At 52.8% G+C, this 26,137-nt stretch overlaps 1 protein-coding gene across 2 annotated transcripts in view; it reads right to left on the reverse strand.

Annotated features, from left to right (window-relative positions):
* COL26A1 (collagen type XXVI alpha 1 chain) overlaps positions 1-25,113 on the reverse strand; it is a 176,218-nt gene extending 151,105 nt beyond the window's left edge. For both annotated transcript variants that reach the window (XM_045819488.1, XM_045819487.1), the window contains exon 1: positions 24,819-25,113. In XM_045819488.1, the coding sequence (XP_045675444.1) occupies positions 24,819-24,976 (158 nt within the window). In that variant the 5' untranslated portion in view covers positions 24,977-25,113. The remainder of the gene's footprint in view (positions 1-24,818) is intronic.
* Between the last annotated feature and the right edge of the window lie 1,024 nt (positions 25,114-26,137).

The following is a 26,137-nucleotide window of genomic DNA, read 5'->3' on the forward strand; positions in this document are numbered from 1 at the left end:
GTCCACTCCAGGCCTCTACAGCAAAGGCCCCCGGACATCTTCACCAGGACACCCTAGCACTGCACGGTCTCCAGCTTCAAACACAAACTCAGCGTCCCACATGCAAAAACGGCTTCCCTTCGCATGGCCCTTCTCTCCGCAAACAGCACCGGTCTCCAGGCAGCTCCTCCCAGGCCCGTCGCCCAGGTCCCAGCTTCACGCCCTCTCCTCAGCACCCCATGGCCACTGCCTACCCCTCTCACTCCTGCCGTGGTGGTCTAGGCCTCACGGGTCTCTCCCAGGACGCTGAAATTGTGCTTCCTCCAGGCCCCCACACTGGCTGAGGGCAGGGACAGAAAGGACCGGCCAGATCCTGCTCAGCTCTGGGTCTCCCCAGCGTCCAGCATCAGCCTGACCCCAAGTCGGGGCCGAGGCACGTTCATAAGGAGGATGGGCATCGCCGAGTCCTAAAAGCGCTGGAACTGCCGGAGGAGCAGCTCTGTGGGGCTGCGTGAAGGGAGGCTGAGGGTAATGTTGGACTGGGAAGAGCCAGGCCACAAAGGACCTTGAATGGCACGCCCGGGGTTCTAGCCCCAGCCTGAAACCTGGGGAGCCATCAGAGCAGTTTCTAAGCAACGGCAGGATGTGAACAGAGCTAAGTTCAGAAGGTTTTCTCCAGCAGCCCCTTCCTTCAGGACCTCGGGGCTGAGATCCCCCCTGAAGGCTGCAGCCCCCAGAGAACCCCAGCTGCCCTGATCGAATGCAACTCCTCACCCCGCTTCGTTCTCTGCTGTGACTAAAGGCAGACGTCTCTCTGGCCAGGCAGCCCACCTGCCCCTCACATTTCTTGCCCCTCTTATCTGGCCACAAGGAAGGCACAAACTCACAGGAGGGGAATCACAGCTCCCCCCTGGCATCCAGGGGAGACACCACTTCAAGTTCCTGGTGTGTTTCTGCAGAGCTGCTTCCCCCACCCTGTAACCCCTGCAGACAGGCGGTTCCCAGGGCCGTCTGGAGGGTGGGCTTCCCAAACCTTCCAGGGTCCTGAACCTCCAAGGGTCCCGGGAGCACTGCTGCCCCGAGGGGGCCCAGCCAATGTGCTGCTATTTGTTTATGGTTTCGCTAGGGGATCAAAACAGAAAAACGAAATCTATCGCAAGCTGCAGAATGCTCTGAACCCGGCCACCCCGCGGTCACACATGAAAAGGCTGCAAACTAATGACTTGCAGTTTTCGTCCCGGGAAGGTTTCTTTTAATCAGTCCTGCGGTGGACGGCTGAGCTTTTGGTTAGAATTCCTCAGGATAAGCTTGTCTCCCCTCCAGAAGGGACCTCACAACAGGACGTTTGGAACCCTGGGACAGCGAGGCCTGGAAACCTGCTTTCTTCTTCCTGAGCCGCTTGACTGAGGGAGGCCCGACCCGCAAAAAGTTGCACGTATTTAATGGACACGACTTGATGAGTTTGGAGACACGTGCACACTTGTGAAACCATCACCGCAGTCTGTGCTGTAAGCGTATACACCACTTCCAAAAGTCTCCTCCTGCCCTCTTATGCATTGTCGATAATTTCTGTGATAAGAACACTTAACATAAGATCCCCCTTTTAGCAAGTGTTCAAGCATTGAATACAGTGTTAACCACCGGCTGCCGCTGCACCGCAGATCTCTAGGACTGGCTGGTCTTGACTGACTGACACTCTGTACCCTTTTGTCTGGCACCTCCCACTTCCACCCCACCCCCAGCCCCTGGCAGCCGCAGTCCCACTCTCTGCATCTATGGGTTTGGCTGGTTTACCTGCCTCCTGCAGCTGGAGTCACCCAGTATTTGTCCTTCCAGGTCTGGCTAATTTTACTTAGCATACTCTCCTCCAGGTTCATCCACATTGCCACAAATGACAGGATTTCCTTCCTTTTTAAGGCTGGATGATAGTCCATTGCCTGTAACCACCACATTTTCTTTATCTAATCACCCGCTCATGGGTGGGCACCTGCGTGACAGTGGCGCGCAGTGCCGGCAACAGCTGTGGCCGCTGTGACCAGCTACCTCCAACTTAGTGATGCGAAATGACGAATATTTATTATCTCACAGTTCTGTATGTCAGAAGTCCGAGTAAGTCTCGCTGGGCCGAAGTCACGGTGCTGGCAGGGCCAGGTCCCGCCAGAGGCTCTGGGGGAGATCCTGTTCCTTGTCTTTTCCAGCCTCTGGAGGCCGCCCGCCTTCCCTGGCTGGGGGCCGCTTCCTCACGTCACTCCAACCTCTCGCTTCCTTCGTGACATCTTTTCCCTCTGACCCTCCTGCCTCCCGCTCATAAGGACCCTGTGATTAGGTTGTGCCTGTCGGGATGACCCAGAATATCTCCCATCTCAGCATCTTTACTTGATGACATCTGCAAAGTGATTTTATCACAAAAGGTAGCATTATCACAGACTGGGGGATTAGGATGTGGGTATCTTTGGGGCCACTCTTCTGCCTCCCACACGTGGCTGGCCCCAGGCCACACAGCCGGGAGGTGGCCACACTGGGCCTGTGGATGGAGGCACAGTTCAGACAAGTGGGAACTGGGTCAGAAACATTCATCACCCTTTCGGGGCCCCCAGAGGTCACCACAAGCCTGATGTTTGGAAACTTGGTCCGTAGTTAATACAGAGGACGTGTGGTTCAAAGCAGTTGATGCCAAAAGAAACTGCGCAAAGGTACCTGTGGGTAGGGTGCACGAGGTGGTGGGCGTGCATGGCTCAGAAGTGCCAGACCCGCTGCCTACCCACAGGGCACCTCTGCTCCTGCCGCTCCCCCGACCTGGAGAGCCCCTCCAACCCCCGCACCAGCTCCTCCGTCCCAGCTCTGCCGTGAAACCCACAGCAAGGTCTTACTCCTCTGCCCAGAATGGCTTCCTTCCCCAGCTGCTTATATCCTCCTGCCTCTCAGGCCCACCTCCACTCCCTGTACCCACTCCACCTTCCTCTGTGTCCCCACACTGCTCTGCTTTACTCCTAGAATGCACACCCACGGCCCAGTATGGGAGCAGACACAGGAGCACAGGGCCCTCCCCAACCGGAAGGACCAGGCCATCCTCATCTGTGCATCCTTTACCGATCATCCTCCACTCTCAGGCTCCGAGAGGTGGGGTAGCACAGCATTAAGGGCACAGACATGGATGGCCTGGGTTCAAATCCTGGCTCTGACCCTATTAGCTGTGTGACTGGGGACAAGGTGGTCCACCTCCTTGTGCCTTGGTTTCCCTATAAAGGGAAGATAATAATAGCACCTAACCTGTGGGTTCCTTTGTGAGGCATCAATAAGTTAATGTACCTAACACACTTCAACTACCTTGTGGCACATGGTGACCACTGACTAAGTGCCTGCTATTGTAGTTAGGCATCTAGGATGTTCCTGCTCACTGGAGTGAGCAGGATAGACCTGGTTTCTCTACTCAGGAAGCTTATAGTCTTACAGAGAACATGGATATTAAACAAATAATTCATCAAATAATTAATTATTGAGTCAAAATGGTGTGTAGCGATAACACCCCAGGCACCTCCTTTATGGAGCTCCCACACTTAGAACTACCCACCTGCCCCAAACACCCAGGACCAGGTACCAGACAACTAGGGACAGCCTTCACAGTCCAGAGCGCACTGAAGTTGTTCGTACCCGCCCGTCCCAACCTGCTTGTTCCGCCTGCCCCTAGTCTGCACACGGACTGGCCGGCCCCTGTGCTTCCCTGCACGGCCCTGTGTGGCTCAGCGTGCCCCTCCCCTTGGGAAGTGAAGTAAACACCTGTGCCTCACTCTTCCTATTAGTATGTTAGCACACTGCGTTCTATCACACCCGCCGCTCCACACCCAAACACAGGCCGTAAGCTGAATGATGCAGAGCACGCTGCATGTGAAGCCAGAAAACCCAGATCCGAGCCCTTTTCATCTCCCAGCCTTTTTCCCCATGCTGGGGCGGGGGGGTGGCAAGACCCTCCCCTAAAATTAGGAACAAACCCAGGCACATGTAGTCAGCCTAAAACTAGAAAGGTTAGCGTTTATCCCCAACCCGACACCCATAGAACGTGAAAGGCCTCTAAAATCGGGTCCAAATGCAGAGAGGACCCTCCTCCCGAGGGCCGTGGAGAAGACCTACAAGGACTGACAAGGAAGATGAAGACTCTCCTTTCTGCCCGAAACCTCCTGGTCCGACTGTCTCTCCCCAGGACCCTTTGCTGACACACCAGGGTGTGCGGGGCACGGGGCGCAGCAGCCCTGCCTCGGCTGAATTCACACCCCAAAGTCAAGCGCTTGGAAAGGTAAACGACAACCAGAATCCCCCTCAGGCCTCAGCACCTCCAGCATAAAGGGGGTGACCCACACCCCCCACACAGTCCCACGTGTGCTCGTGTGTGAGCACACTCCAGAGACCAAAGAAACTTCCACCTTGTACAGGAACCAGACCCCCAGAGAAACAAACAAGCCCATGTTTTTCTTCACCATCTGCTCCTGCTCTGAAGGCTGGGGCCCTCCCCCTCCCCCCTCTCCTTCCTCTGCCCTGTCCCCCACGAGGCCTCTGTTACCACAGCCAGGCTGCGCTGACCTCCGCACAGAAGGCTTTCATTAGCAGGTCAGTCCTGAGAGGCAGGGTGGAGGCAAAGGGCAAGGGCCAAAGAGGAGACCTGAGAGGGAGAATGCTCTGCTGCGGGAGCCCTGAGGCCACAGGGGAAGGAGAGAGGGTCTGTGGGAGGCCCGTGGGCGAAGCCCCCACCCCCTCGCACAGCCTGGCAGGCCGCACAGCCCCCTGCAGCAAACCCTGGCTCCCCAGCCTTAGAGAAGTGGTTCCCAGTTCCCGAGAGACCGGACCAGATATTTACATTGAGGCTGTCTCAAGGAATTTTCTGGAAAACTTCCTTTTCTCCACCCACTCCCACTTCAAAGTAAGAAGCAAGACCCCTAAAGCTGGTGGCCTCCATGGCTTCTTTAAAGTGGCTGCTGGAAAGCTGATCTGGTGGAACAAATCACAGACAAAAGCTCCAGCCCAGGACCCCGCTGAAACGACAGACCTGCTCTGGAGGAAGGTGAGGGCCTCCATTCCCCAAGGGACAGCGGGTCAGGCACTCGCTCATGCATTCACTTATTTGTGCCTTGCTTTTGTCCTCCGTTGTCTGCACAACGGAGGCATCACATCTGGCAGCCCGTGTCCCTCCCCTCCCTCCAGGCCTCCAAAGGCTCCCTGTGGTCCCCAGGATAAGCCACAACTTCTCCACCTGACAGGGCAGGCCCCCCATTGAACGGCTCACACTCACCTCCATCCTCGTTGCCCACCTCGTGTTTTCAGAAGCCTGGGCCAAGCCATGCAGGGCCCTCTGCCACCCCCACGTGGGGTCTTGGCTCACTCCCTGTTCTCGGCCTTCCCCTCTCTGCCTTACCTCCTGTGCTCATTGTTCCTTTATTCGCCTCTATCGGACTTTTAGGGCAGTGACCCCTTCTGAATCATTTCTGCACCCTGAACAACTGAGCCAGTCCCTCGTGAACTGTGGGCATCTGGGATATCCGTAGAATGAATGAAGACCACTTCACTGAGGCTTCTGGGAAAATGTGTTTCTAAAAAAAGGCAGGATTCAAAACTAAATATACTGACCTTCTTCCTTAATATATCCTATGTGATCTCAACTCTGAAAAATAATGGGCAGATGATAGATAGATAAATACAGAGATAAGCAGGCACAGAGCAAAGACCAAAAGGAGATATGACTCTCAAAAATGGAATGACAGGGAAGGACTGTCTTTTCAACAGAGTGTTGAAAAAAATGGCACATCCACATGCAAAAGAATAAAATTGAATTCTTACCTTATACCGTATGCAAAAATTAACTCAAAATGGATCACAGACCTAAATGTATGCCATGAAACAATAAAACTCTTAGGGCAAAACATAAATGAAAACATAAGACAAAAGCTCCCTGCCCTGGCCAGTAGCTCGGGTGATTGGCGCGTCACCCCAGTGAGCCAAGGCTGCAGGTCTGATCCCCGGCACACACGCAGCAAAGCAGCCGATGAATGCACAAGGAAGCGGAACAGCCGATGGATGTTTCTCTCTCTCTCCCTTCCTCTCTCTCTTTCTAAAAACCAATTTTAAAAAAAGCTTCATGATATTGGATATGACAATGATTTCTTAGAGACAACACCAAAAGCACAGGCCACAAAAGAAAATAATATGTAAATTGATGGCATCAAAATTAAAAACGTTTGCGCATCCAAGGCCACAAACAACAGAGTGAAAAAGCAACCCAACACGATGGGAGAAGATATTCATACATCTGACGAAGGGTTAAAATCCAGACTATATAGTGAATACTTACCACTCAATAACAACGAAAAATCTGATTAAAAATGGGCAAAGAACTTGAACAGACATTTCTCCAAAGATGATATACAAATGGCCAATAAACACATGAAAAGATGCTTAACATCAAGAATCACTGGAGAAATGCACATCGAAACCACAGTGAGATACCGCTTCACACCCATTACAATGGCTACTCTCCAAAAAAGAATCAGAAAATAAGTGTTGGCAAGGATGCAGAGAAACTGGGATGCTTTTGCACTGTTCATGGGAATGTAAAATGGCGCAGCCACTGCAAAAAAACAGTATGGCAGCTCGTCAAAAATTAAAAATAGAAGTGCCACATGACCCAGCAATTCCACTTCTGGGTCCATACACCCGAAAGAACTGGAAGCGAGGATTCAGAGAGATATCTGTGCACCCCCGCTCACAGCAGCTCTGTTTGCACACAATGGGATGCCATGCAGCCTTCAGAAATTCTGAAGAAATTCTGACATGTGCTACAACGTGGAGGAACTGAGGGCATTATGCTGAGTGAGATAAGCCTGTCACAAAGGTGAAAATACTGCATGAGTCCACTTATAGGAGGTGCCTAGTGCAGTCCAAGTTATAGAGACAGGGAGTGGAACAGTGGCCGCCAGAGGCTGGGGAGGGGGCTGGGCCGTCAGTGTCTAATGTGTATGAGTTTCTGGTTTGAAAGCTGAAAAGAGTCTGGAGATGATGGTGGTGATGACAACACAACAATGCGAATGGACTTCACGCCACGGAACTGTACACTTAGAAGTGGTTAAGATGGTAAATTTTACACTGTGTATATTTTACCACAATAAAAAGAATAAAAAACTTACAACTTACAAAATGAAATATGTTTTCCCTCTTTTCACTTTTCCCTATTTCCCAAATGATCTGTATAATTAAAAAACAAAACACTTATTTTAAAGAAAATGTGCCAGGCCCCTCTTACCTAAACATCTGGACCGGCCTTGGGAGCCCAAGCCTGCACACTCTCAGGCCTGCTGGGCCGCGGGCTTCCACCAGCTCTCTCTACCTGACACCAACATTTGGTTTCCATTCTCAACTCTTCACATAAGTCTTGGAGATCAGCTCCTGCTGGTTGCAGGTCTAGCAGAAAGAAAGCAGCCCTTGGGAGGGTCGGCTTGCATCCCAAGGGGGCGAATTTGGCTCCACCAGAGGTGAGCTGCCTTGCCCAGACACCCCCAGGCCCTGGAGCCATCCATCCTGCAGGCTACCCACCCACTGTCAGCAGGGCAGGCGAATTTCCTGGCGTAGTAACCCAAGCCCCTCTCTGCTCCCCACGGGCTCTGTTATTAATCTCAGGGCAGATCCTATGTCCGAAGCTGAGACAGCTGTCCCCACGTGCAGCTGCTCCAGGCCAACAAGCAGACGACTTCCAGCATTACCACCTCCCTGCCAGTGACCAGGCAGAAAACTGGGTTTTCCTGCCAAACCCCTTGCTCGTGCAATTGCCTGGGCCCTCACACTGCATTAGGATCCACTGCACTCCCTGTTCGCTCCCTGGTTCATTCCAGGTTAGGATGCAACTCCAGGCTCATGAGCTCCTGAGCAACTTGGACTTCTCCAACTGAAAGGTAAACAAACACAGCAGCGTCCCAGTTGGTCCTATTATGGTTGAATCAATAGGGATTATTCTAGCCCATAATCTATGCTCAGCCCTGGGTCACCTGCCGTGGCAGACAAAGCCATCTAGAACGGGGCTCCTGACCCCAGGGGGCATGCAGCCCAGCTGCAGAACAAGAGCATGAAACAAGAAGAAAGCAAGCCAGGACAGGACCGGGGGAAGTGGCTCACGGCAGACACTCGGCCAGGTGCCACAGAATGCGAACGCAGCACAGCCAGCTCCAGGGGCCACTGTTCACCCTGGATTCCAAGAGCAACACACAGAGTTGATTCCAACGGCTCACTCGTGCTCCCACAGGAACCGCTTTGATTAGTCCCACCTTACAGATGTGTAAACAGATGCATGTTAACAGTAACTTGCCCACAGCTAGAGGGGGAGCCAAGTTGCTGATGTAAATTTGCCTGACTCCAAAGTTCTGAGTATGAGAACTGTGCTATCAGGCCCACCCACCGCACCCAACTTGGCCAAGCCTTTATAAACTTACCCGCCCACCTACGCACGGCTGGCAGATGCCCACCCAGCTGAACTTAATTTTGGTTCTACGTTGGCAGATGCCAGGGGTATAGCGATTACCAAGGAAGACAATTCCCCGTCCCCAGAAGCTTCGCTGCCAGGGTGTCCCAAGATTCCATGCACACATGACTTTGGCCCTCTGTGTTCCCTAGGACACAACTGTGACTCCATCTTAGCCGTCCCTATGATTCCCCCACAGGCACCCCAACAGGCACGGAAGGACCAGAGCCAACCCACGTGGTCAGGCCCCCAGGGGCAGCTGACACCCGGACTAAGATCTAGCTAGCATCAGCCTATAGAAGTACATCATGCTAGTCTGAGACACTGTTCTCACTCTTAGGAATGCTTTGGGCCACCTGCAATTTGGCTGTGGACACCACCTACCTGGGACACCTGTGTAGAAGGACACAAGCTCATGTGTTTGCCTCTGCTCATCAAGATGGCCCTTGGTTTTCACTTCCACTCTGTCCCCTAACACAGGACAAGCTGACCAGGGGGAGGAAGGAAACTCACTGGCCCCACCCCCAGCTCAGCATTCAGAACCCCTCAAATAGATGCTGGAGAGAAAGGAAAAAAAAAACAAACAGAAGCTGACAGCTCATGGTCTAGTCCAGAGCTGTTTTCAGGGAGAATAAGCTGTTGCTGACGGCAGGAGGAGAGAGGAACACATGGGTGATGGTGGCAGAAATAATATAGCCTCATCTCGGAATGACTAGCCCTACACAGAGTCTAGGAACCACAACCCACTTTAGTTACCAACTGGGAGGAGGTAGGGGAGGGAAAGGCTGGCGAATCCAGGGTCCGCTGGTGCCAAAAAATGTCCTATCTGCAGACCAGGAAGTGAGGCAAAGATATCAGCATCCTCTCGCCACGTCCTGGACACAGACAACATCTGCCCCCCTTCGGAGTGAGTGAGGAGGGAGCGAGGAGAGGAGGAGGATGACTACAAAAGACCAAACCACCATGCATGCTCCGGGCCCCCTTTCTCTCCCCTCAGAGCCCTCTACCTCTGTCATCCTTTGTAAGACACGTAAAGCCCCTCCCTTTCAGCTCACACAAAACCCTCAGGATCCATCTGAAAAACCACTAAAGTAATTGTTTTAATGCACGAAGGTAGCTGGATATAAGACCAACACGCTCCGAGTCAACAGCTTTCCTATTTGCCAAACATAAACATTTACAAACGTCAAGGAGCAAAAGAAACTCACTCACGATAGCAATGAAAACTATAAAATGCCTAAGAAAATCTAACAAGATCTGGATAAAAGGAGCATATACATGGTTCCTGAAAACACCCAATATTATAAACATTGAGTTCTACTCATCCATTAAGTCAACAAAGCCTAGATCAAAACCCCAATAGCGTGCTTGCTAGAACTAGATGAGATGATTCTAAAGCTCATCCAAGAGAAAAAGAATGTACAAAAGCTGCTAAGTTTATTTTGATAAAGATGAGCAGTGAAGGAGAAATTGCTCTATCAGCTAAGGAAACATATGATAAAGATATAGTAATTAAAAGATGGTTGGTGTAATTTTGCCTGGGCTGGTTTGGCTGAGTTAGTTGGAGCATCCATCATCCTATAACTGAAAGCTCACAGGTTCAATTCCCAGTCAGGGCACGTATCTAGGTTGTGAGTTTGATCCCCAGTCTGAGTGCCTAGGAGAAAGCTACCAATTGATGTTCCTCTTACATCAGTGTTTCTCTCTCTCTCTCCCTCTCTCTCAATCAGTGAAAAATGTCCTCAGATGACGATTAAAAAAAAGAGTGGTTTTGGCACCAGAAAAAGGACCATGTACATAGGGAAATTTAGTATACGATTAAAGTGATGTTTCAAATTAATGGGAAAGAATGACTTATTCAATAGAAGTAAGAGGGAGGGTTGGAAAAAGCTTGAGTTAAACCCCTACCTCAGAGCCTGTGTAAAAACCTGGATGGGAGGCCATGGCTTTATCAAGATTCTTCACACAAGGCTGAGTCTTCGCAGGCCTTTGATGCTCACAGCCACTTCCAGTCTTCACACTGTTTGAAATCTAGGATCAGCCTGACTCTCCAAGGCCTCAGATATCCGATGCGGCTTCCCTTCTCGTTTCTGTTTCTGTGGTGGGCTAAACAATCACACCCATCCTAATCCCTGGAGCTTGTGAATACCTTTTCTTACTTGAGAAAAGGGACTCAGCAGCTGTGATTAAGTGAAGGATCTTGAGGTGAGATGATCTTGGCCCAACCTAATCACTAGTGTCCTCATCAGGCGGTGGGCAGGCGGATCCCAGGCAGAGAAACAGGAAATGGAAAGGGGCTGGTGGACGCCATCGGGAGAGAAGAAAGGAGCTGCAAGTCAGGGAATGCCGGCAGCTTCTAGAAGCCACAAAAAGCAAGGAAATGGATTCTTCCCTGAAGCCTCCAGAAGGTTCAGTCCTTTGAATACCTTTCAGCCCAGGGGGATCCATTCCGTCTTCTGACTAGAGAACTGTAAGAAAATTAATTTGTGTTGTCTGAAGCCACTAAGTTTATGGCCATCTGTTGCAGCAGCAATGGGAAACTAACACAGCCTACAAAGTGGTCAGTCCCTCCCCAGGCACTCACTCCTGTAAGCCAGGCACTCTGCAACAACCTGGCGATGCAGGCCAAGTAAGACAGGTGGGGTCCCTGCCCTCAGAGAACTGAGGGCCTTGGGGCAGATAATAGGATTGACTTGCAGTTATGGGGAGTTCTGAGGACTTTTAACAAAGGGGCCTGACCTTACCTCAGGGGACAGCAACAGTTTCCCTAAAGGTGTAATATTTAAGCTGATCTCTGAGCTTTGAGCGGAAGTTGGCTACCCCAAAAGAAAAACAAAGATTGATCAGAGCAGGAAGCCGCTTGAGGTGAAAAAGCAGGTTTGGTGGTGCGCAGGGAACCCAGAGAAACAAGGAGCCAGGACAGAGCTCCCTCCAGGCCCCCGAGGTAGGAGTCTCTCCCACCCACTCAGCTGCCTCTCCAGGGAGGCCCATGCCTTCAGAGCTCTTGCATGAAAAGTTTCAGGGTCCGAGCTAATGGTTATCATCAGCTGTGGGACAGAAGAGAGGGAGAGCCTGGCAAACCCTTCAGAGGCCCAGGATTTCATCACCCCAGCAATGTGGGGTGCCTGGGCAGGCTGAGCCCTCCGAGAGCCAGAGAATCAGCCTAGAATCAGCCGTGTGGCCAAGTCAATCACAGAGAGGCAGGAAGAGGAAGTGCTGATTTCCTAGATAAGCCTTCCAGGGGAGCAGGAATGACAAAAATGTCAGATGCCAGAGGCATCTGGCAGGGCACAGGCGGCAGGAGCCAAATCAGAGGGAAACCGCCACCTTCTCTCAAAGGCTTTCCAAGTGAGGCTGGGTGTCAGGCAGGCAGGCCCTGGCACATCCAAGGGCCAGCCGGGTGGCAGAGCCTGCAGGCAGGCGCAGTCCCTGATTCCAGAGGCTACACCCAGGTGGTAGAGCAAAGTCTGAGCCTTCCACAAGGGCTCCGAGCAAGGAGGACCCTCTGCTGGGCTTCCTAGTGCCAGGAACAGTGTGGGGAGCGGTGGGGGGGGGGGTGCTTTTCTGCAGATACTACACAATCCCTGTCCTTCCAGAACTAGGACGGGGGTGGCACCAGATACTTTCAAACAAAGACATAAAATGTTTGGGCTGCAAACACAAGCACAGACATCCTCTGGCAAGTGTTGCTGTCCCCGCCCCACCTTGTTCAGAGAGGTAAGTGGGGCCAGGGAGCTGTAACGCAGGGCCCTCATCCAGTGAGCAGGAACCGCTGAGTAATAATTAGTCTGCATGTTTAACCCATTTCCTCATTTAATCTCAGCCCAATCCTATTAGTTTCATGTTACTTGTGAGGCACCAAGTCAATGGAGGGAAGTGCCGGCTTGACTGTGGGTCACGACAGGCTGGCTGCAGGAAATGCGTCAGAAGAAGTACTTGGGGTTTCCTTTGCGGTCATACCCCATGGGGCACAAAGCTCGTCAGAACTCCTTGACCCCTGACCTCACTATGGGCATCTCAGGGCCTCCAAACCCCCTCTAACCTGCTCCCCAGTCAAATTCTGGGGGCAACTTCCTGTGCTCATCCCCGGGCAGCTGTACCCCTCATTGGAAGCCTTGAAACCCAGGAGGGGATTCAGAAAAACCAGAAGGACCTGGGGTTCTATATTTCTCTGGCTCCGCCAACGTACCAGGGTGAGCAACTACAAGAGGAGGCTGAAAATGACCCTGGGGGGAGTTTCAGACCAGCTCCCACCCCCACTCCCATGGTGCCCACTCCCACAGGGCAAAGGGCACTATGACTACTGAGGCATTTAACCTTGACCCACTGGGCCAGTTTCCCAGGGCACATTGTCTAGAACACCACCTCAATGAAACACTCCCTGGAAAAGGACCTGGTGGCCTCAGACGTCTGTGAGACTCCCCGTTTCCCAGGCAGGCAAGGCCCGTCAGCACACCGCCCACTCTGAGAAAGCCTTCCTCATTTTATGAGACTGCATCGTGTTTACTAGATATTGGTATAAGCATTTCCTGAAATATTAATTGATTTAAGCCCCAGGACGATGATGAAGTAAATACTATGATCACTCTGTTTTACAGATGGGGACACTGAGGCACAGAGGTCAGGTGACTCAGCCGGGCCACCCAGAGCAGGGATTCAGGAAGCCTGGCCCCAGAGCCTGCTCTTCACACCCTCCCTCTTTATTAAGGAAACTCCTGAATTTGGCTCACAAGGTTCTTTCTCATAATTCCCGTTTAACACCTGACAGAACACGCTCCGGATATTCTCCGGACAAGGGGGAGCTGGCAAAGGTCAGCAGGCAGCCCGGCCAGCTCTGACCTTTTGCAGATCACTCTGGAGGCCCCTGGGGGTGGGGCAGACATCAAGGCGCGGGTGGTGGGAACCCACACTTCTCTCTCTGAGTGTTACAGAATTAACCTGGACTGGGTCCAGCTCCTTTCAAGGTGGTCTCACACAGGCCACCAAAGAGAAACATCTAGACCCTGGTTTCTGGGCGGCAAGAAAAGGAAGACCAGGCAAGAAAGGCCGGGACCCCTGACTCCTCTGAGAGGAGAACAGTGTGCCATGTGTCTGCCTCCGCAGGACCGGCCGCAGGATTCCCGAAAATCCTCTAACAGTTAGTTATTGTTGCTCTATTCCCCAGCCCCAGGCAGAGCTGGTTAGGGTCCAGCTCACACACTCTCGCAGCGGCAATGAAGTGTCGGGCCAGTGCAAGCCAAGAGAAGCCTGGAGTGGTATTCTTATTGCCATAGGGATTGTTTCTCTGGGAATGGATTTTAAAATAACAGACAAGCCGGGCTGGGGGGGAGAGGATAGACAGATGAAGGGAAAGGAGATTCAGAAAACCGTGGGGCATTAGAAAAAGGCCATTCAGTGTGATTTTCAGGAAAAATCCCCCTTTTCCACCCACTCCTACTTCAAAGGAAAAATCAGGAACCTCTAAAGTGGGTGGCATCCCTGGTTCCTCTAAATGCAGCTTCCAGAGCTAGCCTGGTGGGGACAAAGCACAGACAAGGATGATTCTCCAGGACCCCTCAGAGCAACAGACCTGCCCGGGGGCAGAGGCCACGGCCTTGGTTTCTAAGAGGAGACTTATTAAGGCATTTATTTGTTCATTCATTCATTCATTCATTCATCAAGCAGTCACAGAACACCTGATATGTGCAAGCTGGGTGCTAGATACTAAAATTAGGCTTCAAAACCCATGGAAGAAAAACACAAGTATTTTATAAAAACAGAGTGCTGTCTTTTCAAAGCTGAGAAACACGGCAGAGTCTTTGCAATGCTCCAAGGAGCAAAGAGGCTGGCCCTCAGCATCCCTGGAGCACTGGGAAGGGCCGGGAGCCCCAGTCCTTCCCTGCCTGTCCTGGCCCACATTGGCCGGGTGCTGCCAGCTGCAAGACCGAGAACTCCTCTCCCTGCTGCCACACCCCACAGAGCACCCCACCTCTGCCCAGCTTCAGGTCTCCTGACACCATTAGCTCGCTTGCCTCCTCTGGCTCTTCTTCCTTTGCCCCATCTTCCCCACCAGCAAAGCTGGCACCAGTCCCGCTATGATCCTGACTCAACGTAAAGCCCAGGCTCCTTAGGGTGGGACAGAAAAGGCGCGTTGCATGCAGGCTCTAAAAGCCAGCCTGCACCCCTACCCCCAGGTGCCTGCAGCCCACACTCTCGTCCTCCCTAACTCCACTGCACTGGCCACAGGTCAGGCACTGCCACTCTCCCAGCGCTTACTCAGCTGTTCTGTTCACCCAAAATGCACTCCCCAGCCACCGCTGAGAACACCCTGCTCATCCCACAGGATCCACTGAAAGCAGGAGTCCTCTGGGGAGCCCTCGGCGTACAGACCAACCCGCGAGGCCAGTGCTTCCCAAAGTGTGGAGTCTGGACCACCATCCATGACCTCCCGTGTCATGAAATCTGCCATCCTCCCCACCTCTGAAAGGCACATTGGCACACTACACATCGCTAGCCCTAATGGTGTCGACTACATGTTTTCCTAAGCACTTTATTAACTCACTCAAGCCCTAGAACAACTTTATGAAGTAAATACCTTGATTATCCCCATTTTACAAAGGAGAAAACTGAGGTACAAAGACCCAAACTCCCATATACCCTAACTCCCCTGGACCAGTAATTGCTTACACACACGCCCCTTGCCTGCCCCACCCTCCACCACTTCACACGCATTTGTGTCACAGCACATGCCACACTCGTTCACGGGTCTGCCTGCCCCACCGGTCTCTGAGCTTATCAAGGGCCGAGGCTGGGTCTGACTTATCAATCATCTCACTACCTTCAGTGCCAAGTACACAGTAGGTGCTCAAGAGTAACTTCTTGAAAGTAAGGCATCAGGGTACCTGCACAGGTCTCGGGGCAGGGCCCCTGCCCTCCGTTTAAGCCCCCAGCTCCAGCCTGCCTCCTGTGGGCCAGTGAAAGTTGAGCAGTTAACTGCCTGCCCTGGATAAGCTCCCAAGCCCAAGAGGCAGGGATGGGTGGTGGGCAGCAAAGGCTCGTGCACTCATGTCCCAGGTGGGCTGGTCAGGGCTGTGCTAGGGCAGCAACAGGTAGGGGAAATGATTCCACCTACAGGGAGGGGAGGGGACGTGGGACGTGAGCGCTCAGCACCCACACCACAATCAGTCACGACACGAGAAGCACGGGGAGCTGCTCGCGGAGAGGCAGACAGAGCAGCAGTCCGGAAGGAAGACTTCCTGAAGGAAGGCTGTGGCGGCAGAGGGCAGAGCCCGGGTGTGGGAGAGGCGTTTGGGGGTGAGGAAGTGGCACACCAAGCACCTGGGCTCCACTGAAACAAGAAAAAGACCCCAGAGCCAGAGTCTGGAGGGCCAGGCGAGGAAACTGGAAGGCGCGGGAGGCAAAGAGACCCCTGCCTTCCCCCAGGGAGTGGGGTCTCCCACTGCAGGTCTTAACCTACAGGGTCTGTGGAATCAATTTGCTGAGTCTTGGCAAGCACTCCTTTATGAACTAGATAGAATACAATAAAACAGAGAGAATCACATATGGTAACAGTAAGCATTATTTTGTGGAACTTGTTTCAGATGTGTGTGTATGCCTGCTCGGGCAGGCGTCCTCAGTCCCCATATAAAAGGTATTTCTTCTTACGGGTCATGATGAAAGACTCTCAAAAAACTTCGTTCTCTGCACACTGCTTCCCAAACCTGGCTGCACCCCAAAAAAGCACCTGGAAAGCCATTAAAACACATCTCCAGGCCCCAGACTTCCTGAGGCAAGGGTAGGTCTGGATATCCAATTCTCTTATCTCCCCGGTTTACCCTGACGAGTCCTTCAGTGCTCTGCTGTTCAGGGAAAGCTGTTCCCAGAACATGGGAGTGAGACGGGCTGTCTAATTTGTGGAGCACAGCACAAAACAACAACGCAGGACCTCTCATTTAAAAAGCTGGGAAAAGTGTGTCATGAAAATACTGAACTACAGAGCTTTCCGCCTTGCTTCTTGAGCCTCTCTCTCCTGACCTGTTATTTGTATGCTGTTTCACATGCACTCCCTCGGGCACGGGGATCCCAGGGGGCAAGTGCACCCCTCCCTGCATCTCCAGGGTGTGCGAGCGTGCTCGTGTGCAGCCCTTCCCACCAGCCACAGTACGGAAGCTCGGTGCCCCACTCGGCAGCGGGTTCCGAGGCAGGAAATCAGGCCAGGTCCTTCCTGAGGGCCCAGCAACCTGCAGCAGACAGGCAACCCTCAAGGGCACTCCCATCTCTGCCTCAAGACACACTAGGAGCCAGGATGACAAGAGGATCTCCTTGGCCATGTCACCCCACTTAACATTTTGTGGTCCTGCTGGACCAGGGCAGAGACTGCAGCCGCCATGCCCCACTCCAGGAGGTCCCAGGGTGCATGCACCCAATCCAACCCTCCCTGAAGCCACACCCAGGCGCTAGCCAGAGGCAGAGGGGGCAGCGGTACAGAGAGGCAGGCCCAGTGGACCTGCGGTGCCAGAGGGTGGGGAGCAAACAGCTGAGAACCCCCCCCCCCCGGGAAGGGTCAGGAAGCAGTGATAAGAGGCAATGAGAGGTGGGGCGTGGCACAGGCTGAGGATCACGTCCCCACGTTGCTCCGCTGTCCCCTCAGACCTCGCTCACAGCGCACACAGTTAAAGATAAGAGGACTGAGAATTTCAAAATGGTGAGCACAAAGCATTAAATCCTAAGCGTGGGGCCATTTAATGTTAGGCCCCAGTCCCTGCACTGACCAAACGGGGTCCTGCCCGGGGGGCGGGGAGGAGGGGGCCCGAAGGGAGGAGAGCGGTGGGGCACAGACGGAGAAGCCGGGGAAGGGAGAAGAGGGCAGGGACAAAGGGGTCAGGCCCTTTCCAAAACTGACTGGCCAGGGGGGTTCTAAGTGGAAATCAAAAAGCAGTCCCAAGTCCTGAATTCCATGCCATCGCTTCTTAGAATCATCTGAAAACGGGTAAAATCCTGAACATCAGACCAGAAGACAGCTGTGTTCTGAGAAGAACAGGAAAAAAAGCTCCCATGGACAGCCCTGGAGGCCTCCCCCCACCCCCACGGTGCACCTTGTCTTTTCTGAAGGGGTCTGTGTGTCCAGGACCAGGGCCGGGGCCAGGACCAGCCGCGACTGCACAGTGACCTGTGCTGGGACCCACAGCCGCTCCACATTCATGGCCCCGGCGGGTCTTTGGTGGATGTGATTTGCTTTGCTCAACACAAGGACGAAGCCCAACTCTACTCCAAGAGCTGGGCTGGGCCCCAAACAAGCGGGTGAGTGATGTCCCCCTTGGCACCCCGTCTGCTGGGACACGAAGAGCAGCCGAGGTAGCGAAGACATGAGAACAGAACATCTGGATGTAGACAACTTCCCTCGGTCACTGTGATGCAGCCTTTATGACTGGGGACATTTGGGACAAGGTCACCCAACTGGCAAGGACTTGGAGCACACACGTCCTCCCTCCGTTGGTGCAGAACGAGAGTAGGTATCCAGGGGCCTGGGACTCCCTTCCCAAACAGCTGAGCCCGAGGTATGGCTAAGGGGCTGTTGTTGAGGCGAGGGGAGGAGCTGGGACTGGGCTAGAGCGTCCACAGCGTGTGCACATCAGGGGCCAGGAAGGACGAGAAGGAAAGGGAAGGGTGGCTCGCCCTGAGCCACTGAGGCCAGCACAAAATTCAAGGAAGCCAGTTCTAAACGTGAACCTGGCCCCCAGGGTCTTTAGGAGGGTGTGCTCGTCAGGGTCAATGACAGAATAAATTTTAACCGTTTGTAAGCTTGATTGATAACTTTTAAACAGTTAGACATATGGTACGTGGGCCTTCATCTGTACCCTAGACCCGGGCCCCACCAATGTTAGGGGTGGCCCAAGCTCGCAGGTGGTACAGGCCCGAGAAGTTGACGCTCACCCCGTAAGGCCACTTCGGCCCAGCACCCTGAGGTGGCTTCAAAATGTACCTCCTAGGAAACACTGCTGATGCGAATGTAAAAGGACAGAACTGCTCCGGTGGGTGGTTGGAGTCTAACAGAATTACATAGGCATGTACCTTTCCATGCAGAAAACCCACTTCAAAAAAATGTATACTAAAGATGAGTTTGCATAAACACAAAATGAATAATGCACAATGACATATAATGTGGCATTATATGTGACAAAAGGTTAGAATGTGCCAGTGTCTCTCCGTAAGGGACGAGCCATAGACTGCAGCCACTCACGGCCCAGAGGAGGCGGAGCTGGGAGGACAGTCGGAGGGCGGAGGGCGGGAGCCAGGAGCAGGTATGAGCGTGGGCGGAGCCTACAGTCGTGTGCCCTGAGTGTGTTTAATACCTCCGGCTGTGCACGAAAGAGGACTGAGGTGGAAAATTTTGTTACATGCACTTTAACCACAATTTTTTAAATCGAGAGAAAAACATGAATGCAGAAGGTTCATGCTTTATGTTCATGTTACTATGCCCTGATGTAGAGCAGTCTCCGTAGCACAGAGTAAAGCAAAAAACCCCAAGGGCGGGGCAGGACAGCCAGGGCGCCACCTCCGTGCAAGAAAAGGAGGAGACAGATACAGGCACGCCTAGATCTGCAAAAAGAGGCAGTCCAAACACGGCTGCCTAGGAACAGGGGATAACAGTGAAGTTACATGTACAGTAGTATTCCAGTAATGAAATGAAAACGAAATGTCAGGATCAGACTAGAACCACTCTGCAGCCCTCCTGGAATAATGTTGTAGACAAAGGCCATCCACCGGTCACAAGCAAGAGCAATGACCAGGCATTGTGGGATTCCTAGGATGGTTCTTTTTTTTTTTTTTTTTTTTAGGGTTTGGAGTTTCTTCTTTCACTTTTTATTTAAAGATTCCATTTATTTATTTTTTTAGAGGGGAATGAAAGGAGAAAGAGAGGAAAAGAAACATCAATGTGTGGTTGCCTTTCACACATTCTGCACTGGGGACCTGGCCCACAACCCAGGCATGTGCCCTGACTAGGAATCGAACCTGGCTTCACCAGCCAGCCAGCGCTCAACCCACTGACCCACACCAGCACGGCAGAGGGAAAAGGGTGTGGGCTTTTGGTCTCTGTTCCTTTTCAGATTAAGATGCTAATCCCATCACGAGGCCCCACCCTCCTAGGGTTCATCTAAGCCTAGGCACCCCCCAAAGGCCCCACCTCGAAGTGCCATTGCACTGGGGGTAAGTCAATCCACGAATTTTCAGAAAGCACAACATTCACTTTATAACACAGTATGATGTGATATGATGTGATGTGATATAAGTTGGACCTATTATGAAGCATTCTTGCTCCCCCCAAAGTAATATTAAATATAATCAAACCTTTACATCTAATCTCTGATGTAGAAGAGATACAAGGAGCAGAATATCAAATTAAATACACCACTTTGAAACAATCAGCCAAACCTAGAACTCGGGCATTTCTTCAGGACAACTGGCCATCTCCCAGCACGTCGGCGTCCTGGGGGAGGCGCTCCATTTCCAGAGAGCGGGCACTCCTGCGTGAAAGGAGACTAAAGAGACACAACGTCACGCGGCCTTTACTCAGATCCAGATTTGAACAAACTAACAGTAATAAATTTGGGGGGCAACTGAAGAAGGATGAGTGTAAATTGGATTTTAGATCAATAATAAGGAACAAAAAGTAACAGTAGCAGGAGCAGCAGGAAGGAGTGACTGCAGTTTGTTAGATGTGGTACCGGCCCGCCTGGGGGAGGGAATCAGGTGTAGTGACTATAACTGGTGAAGTGAATGCCGTGTCTGGGATTTGCTTTCAAATGCTACACACACACAGAAGGAGTGTTCAGGGGTGGGTGAATTAAGGGGAGCAAAAACAGTGAGGGCTCTTGAGGGTTCATTTTACTCTCTACTTGTGTACAGGCTTGAAAATATCCACTGAGAAAAGTTTAAATGCAATACATTTAAATGTCCCCAAATGAAAATGTTTGGCTTCAGAGAGAGCAATGGTTCCCTCTGATTTTGCCTCTCAGGGGACATCAGGCAGTGTCTGGACACAGTTGGGAGGTGGGGCGAGCTCCTGGCATTTAGTGGGCAGAGGCCAGGGCTGCTGCTGAACGCCCTGCCATGCACAGGACAACCCCACAGCAGACTACCCAGCGCATATATCAAGGTCACGAAGCTTCAGAAACCTCGAGATAAAGGTAAGCAGAGTGTTCTAGGTGCTCATGGAGGGAATCTAGCTCATCAGGGAAAGGCATCCCAAGCAAATGAAATATCATATGCAAAGAAACAGAGGCATGAGAAAAATAATGAATGCAGTGTAGCTGGTGTAGAGAGACAGAGGATGGCTCCTAAAAGACAGCCTTTGTGCTGGGGAGGGTGGATCTTATCGTGAAGGCGAGAGCCGCAAACACACCGCACCTGCCTGCATTTTCCTGTCCCACACTCATGGTGACATCACTTGATTGTCCTGGCCGTCTTTCCCACTGAGCCCAGAGTCCACCTCAGAATCCTTCTTAACACACTGACCTGGGCAGCTCCTATCAATCAGTGAGAGTTGACCTAAGAGTTAAAATCAGTCTGCCAAGCTGACGTAGGAGATGGCGGACCACCAGAGGGTTTTAACCAGAGGAAAGGCCTCTATGGCAGCTGAGAAAGGCCCGTTCATTGGGCAGATCTGCAGTTTGCAAACCCAGAATCTGTGTACTCCCTTCTGCTCTCCACACCTTGTACGCATGCCCTCCCAGCAAGCCTCACACCTGAACCCGGGTTTCCATGGAGGACTCATCAGGAAATGGGCCCAGGGAGGTCAAGGAATACAGGCAAGTTCATATTATTAATTAAGGGCAGAGCCAGAAGCCCCAGCCCCACTGCAGTAAGAGGAGCAGCGGCCCTCAGACCCCCAGAGAGGCCCCTCCTAGGGTCCTGCATTGAGAGGACCCTGCTCTTTCCTTCTCTCACTGTGTCCCTCCCACAAAATGACATGTTTATGGGGCCAAGAGGAAGTACCTACCCAATCACCTGCCTCTTTCTAGACCCAGCTTTGGGGACTCAGGTTCCCCACCCAAATGTCCCCAAGTCCAAATTCAGGGTCGTGTCTCCCAAGCCATCCTTCTGAGGATAAGGGGTGTGAACTAAACTTAGACATGCAGGTTGAGGGGTCTGTAAGCCTGTGCATAACCCTCACAGTATGAGAGGCATCCAGGGTAAAAGATGGGCCAGTGCCAGCCCTCTCCCTCGACATCTTCCAGAGCAGAATTCTAAGGCATCTAAGAACTCCTCATATGAACCTGGCTTGCCAAGTCGTTGTGAAGGCATGCTCATCGAGGCTGGCAACAGAACCTACTTAGCCTACTTAGTTAACCATCATTAGATAGTTAGCCCGACTATAAGTGCCTTCCCTTTGTCCTTGGGCCCCAGGCCCTGTACAGGAGCAAGTGGTTTATGGAATGAGTGCCATTCTTCAGGGGAGAAGCAAAGAGCAGCACTGTCCTTTGTCCCCTGGCCCACAAACCCGCTCTCCGGACATACTCACTCCCACCTCTGCTGAAATCTGGCAGGTCCCACAGCTCTCCTGACTCCCCTGAGAAGAGTACTCTCTAAGAATTAATACTAAAACTTTACCTTTTATCTAAAGTAAAACTCCTTCCTCCTCCACCTGGGAGGTGTGCACCACGGATGGGGTCAGGCCCTTCTCTGGTCCTACGCCTCGTGCCCTGAGCCCCGATCACCTGCTGCTGTTCCTGTCCCTTTCAGGCTGGAGATAGAGATGAACAGGAGACAACAGACGAGACCCTTAATAAATATCTGTGGGAGGGAGTGAGGGAAGAGGGTGAGATTTGCATACTTTAAAGAGTGTCCCAAATGTATGCTCTTTATCGGTTAGAATGGAAGAACTGGGGCACTGGGCGGTGTGGGGCAGGGTGGGGACGGGGAGTTGGGGGCTCAATCCATAGCGCAAGCTCTGCAGTCAGTTAATGTCGAGTTTCCCCTCAGCTTTTATTTGGCATCTGAACGACTCTGAACAATTCTACTGGAAACAGCCCTCTGAGGAATTGGGGTCCTTTTCTTCTTGCCACAATGGCTTAAACAAAAGACTTCTGATGGAGGTAGCCAGAGCAGAGCACTCCTGAGTAAGGCAGATGCCCCTAACACATGTCAGATGGGACGCCTGGCCCAGGGGGGTAGGCACCAGCAAACACACACACACACACACACACACACACACACAGATGAGAGCCGTGTCCAAAAATCAGGTACCAGCAGGAGCAATACCATGAAATAAAGGAAGACTATCAAAAACAGTTTTGTTGCTTTGCCTGTCAGCTGAGACCAAGCCACTATAAACAAGCATACGAAGCCAAAGCCGTGAAGTGCACCATTCCAAACGCTGTCCCCACGCCCTCTGCTTCTGAGGCTCTTGAATTTCAAGGACACAGGCCACCTGTGACTGATGAAACAGAAAAATGGGCTACCAGGCCAGCTGAAGCCTGCAATGCCCACATGGGGCTTTGCGTAGAAGGGCTCAGTTACACTCTGGAGCATCAGCCTCCAGATCTGGAAGCTGCCCCAAGCCTCCGTAACACCTCCTACTATTCTATTTGGGAATCCGTTTTCCACAAATTCATCCAGATCCTCCCTGAACGTGATTACTCACTCACTCACTCACTCACTCACTCTCTTCGTGGACTTAACCTTCAGCTCTTCTCAGCATGCATATTCCAGGCTGCAGGAACCATTTTTTCCTTCTACACTATCTAACTACAAAAGTAATGCATAAATATACACTCTTATGCAAACAAGATGCAGTCAGAGGGAAAAAAATCAAACTTCTCTTTTACTCTCTCCCTTCTGTCCACCCCAGCCCCAGGTCTCTCCATATAAGTAACCATAGAAAATGATTTCTTACAAACTTTTTTTCTAGGCACTTATAAACCTAGACAAAGATCAGAATTTTTCTCATAAATGAGATCATGCTATACATATCATTCTGCAACATGAAAAGCTTATTTTTCAGACTATTCTCACATGGAATTGTGCAGAGGCCACACTACCGTAGATGTTTGGAGAATAGAGAACCTTTGGGTAAGTACTCCCAAACAGAATATGGGAAATAAGAGTACATGCAAGGCTTCCTAGAAGTATTTTTATAAGCTTTTCTGAGTCTCACCTTCTTATCCAGCCACTCATTGTATGTTCTTCCCAGCACAAAATATCCCTGTCTCCTTCCTACACGAAATTGCCAGAATTCATCGTGGTTGCCCTCCCAGGTTTGGGAAATACCAGGAGAAAAGACCTGGGGTCTGTCTCTCGCCTTCCTCCAGAGCAATAAGCAGAATGGTGCAGAAAGCACAGGAAATCAGCCCTGAGTTGCCACTGAACTGGGGGCCTCCCTCTGGGCCTCAGTTTCCTTGGTTAAAGGAAAGATAATACTCCAAACGTTAACCCTGGAATGATTTTAGTATCAAAAGAAATGGATGCTTCGAATGCAGGTTGTGCGTTCTAGAGAACTACTCCAGCCGTGTAACTAGTAATTAGTATTAAGTGGGAGAAAGCTAATTTCGACTGATTTGTGCAAGTGAGGTGTTTGGCAACTTTTACTTGCGTGCTTACGAGTTTTCTAGAGGAATTCGACCGCCACAGGAGACTCTGCCCTAATCTTCGCTGGGGTGGCCAGGGCGCCACCTGCCGGCGGAGAACGAGGCCGCCGTGGGCGCCGGCACCGCGGGCTCTGTGACCCGGCCCCTCCTCAGACCCACCGCGGATCCGTCCGCTCCTAGCCGGTTGCACGTCTCCCGGTGGCTCGGCGTCAGCAACCGAGGCTCCTCCGCGGACCTAGCCCCAAAGATCGGACAGAATTGCCCCTTCGGTGCCCCTGTGCAGCCTGCAAAAGAGGCGGGGGACCTGGACGAGCGGCCTTGGCAACCCGGGAACCTGCTGCCCAACACAAAGCCGCGGTCGCGCAGGTGAGCGCGGCGGCGCCACGTGAGTCGCCGAACGTCCCGGGACTGAGCCATCCAACCCCGCTCAGCCAGCGGTGCCTCCCCCTGGCCTTGCCTCAGGTTTCAGCCACCTCCACCCGAAGCCGGGAGCCGAAGGGGAGGAGGTTGGGAGGGCAGGGAAAAGAGGGGAGAGGCTGGGCCCCGCACCTTTAGTCCCCCGGTCCCGCGCCTGCAGCCCCCACTGTCCTTGTCCCCAGGCACGGACCACCCGGCGTCCCCAGCCCCACCCCCCACCCCGACCTCCACCGCCCGCGCCCCGAGGCCCCGCTCCCCCAGCCCCCACTGTTCTTGTCTTCAGCCCTCGACCACTCCGCGTCCCCAGCCCCCCCGTCCTCGACCGCCCGGCGTCCCCAGGCCCCGCTGGCCCCGATACTCACCGGCGACCCCCGTAGCCGCTGCCCGGGGAGCCGGCGCCGGGCTCGGGGTAGCCGTGCTGCTGCAGGGCTGCCGCCGGGAAGGGGTAGAGAAAGCCGGTGCCCAGCGCCGACCCGCAGAGGCAGCAGCACGCCCAGGGCAGAAGGAGAGCCAGCTTCATCTTGCGCGGCCGCCGGCGGGGACCCGCAGCCCCAGGCGGGAGGACAGCGGGGAGCTCACCAGCGACGGGGCCGAACGCCCTGCCCCCGCCGGAGAAGAGCGAGGGAGCCGGCGAGCGGAGCCCGGGTCCGAGCTGAAAGTGTCTGGGGGGCGCCCACGCCTCTCCGGGGCCGCCTTTTAAAATTCAGCGAGGTGGGCTCTACGCCGTCAAAGGGGGCGTGGGGCTTTCTCATTAACCCTCGGCGGCCCGGGGCCCAGGAGGCGGCAGTAGCCGCGGAACTGAGGCTCGAACTCGGTTGCGAGTCCCAGAAGCCGAAAAGCCCTGAAAACCAGACCGTGCACCAGGGTCCCCGCGCACACACTCTAGAACCTTCCCAACCAAACCCGCTCCGGGTCTGCAAACGCTTGTGGAGCACCCACTCCTTGCCTGGCAGCTTCACCTGGGAAAGTTGTTTAAATCCCCACAACATTGCTCTGTTAGGCTCTCTCCATTTTTCAGAGGTGGAAACTGAGGCTCAAAAACATTAAGCCATAAAAATACACGCTCCTTGTCCAGGGTTCTTTGGACCAAACCATTGCACACTCAGTCTCCCCCGCTTGAATTCACCTTCAGCCCTTACCTCCACAGCTCTCTCTTCAGGTGAGAAGTAGCTGGGAATAAGAGAAGCTCTCAATTTGGGGAAAAATTGGTCCCTAGAATCTCAGATGCGTGAGGCATCCAATCTGGCAAGATGCTGGGGAAGGTGTAGGACATTCTCACCTTTTACAGATGAAGAGGCTTGAGGTCCAGTTCACACATGGGCCCTCTGCCACATGCTGGTCTTCTCTGGGCTGCAGGATCCCCAGGGCTCTTTGCCCTGCCTGAGACAGATGCGATCTGAACCCATCCTGTGCCTCCTTCCCCAAGTTGGGAGTCTTTTTCTAATCCTGCCAAAAGCATCCTAGGGGCTGGCAGAGGCCCTGAGGCGGGCTCTGCCCCTGCTAACAGTGGAACGGTCTGTAAAATACCTGTGGGACTGGAGAGAAAGCATCAAATGTGGAAGTGCTGAATGGCCTGCAACACTCCATTGGCTTTTGCCCTCTTGTTTGCATATTCCGATATGTACCCCATATGTTCATGTCCCATAGGTACCCCTGGAGTACACATCCCAGGATGCCATAC

Source organism: Phyllostomus hastatus, unplaced genomic scaffold, assembly GCF_019186645.2.
Source record: "Phyllostomus hastatus isolate PE091 unplaced genomic scaffold, TTU_PhHast_1.1 phas_scaffold_385, whole genome shotgun sequence".
Lineage (NCBI taxonomy): Eukaryota > Metazoa > Chordata > Mammalia > Chiroptera > Phyllostomidae > Phyllostomus > Phyllostomus hastatus.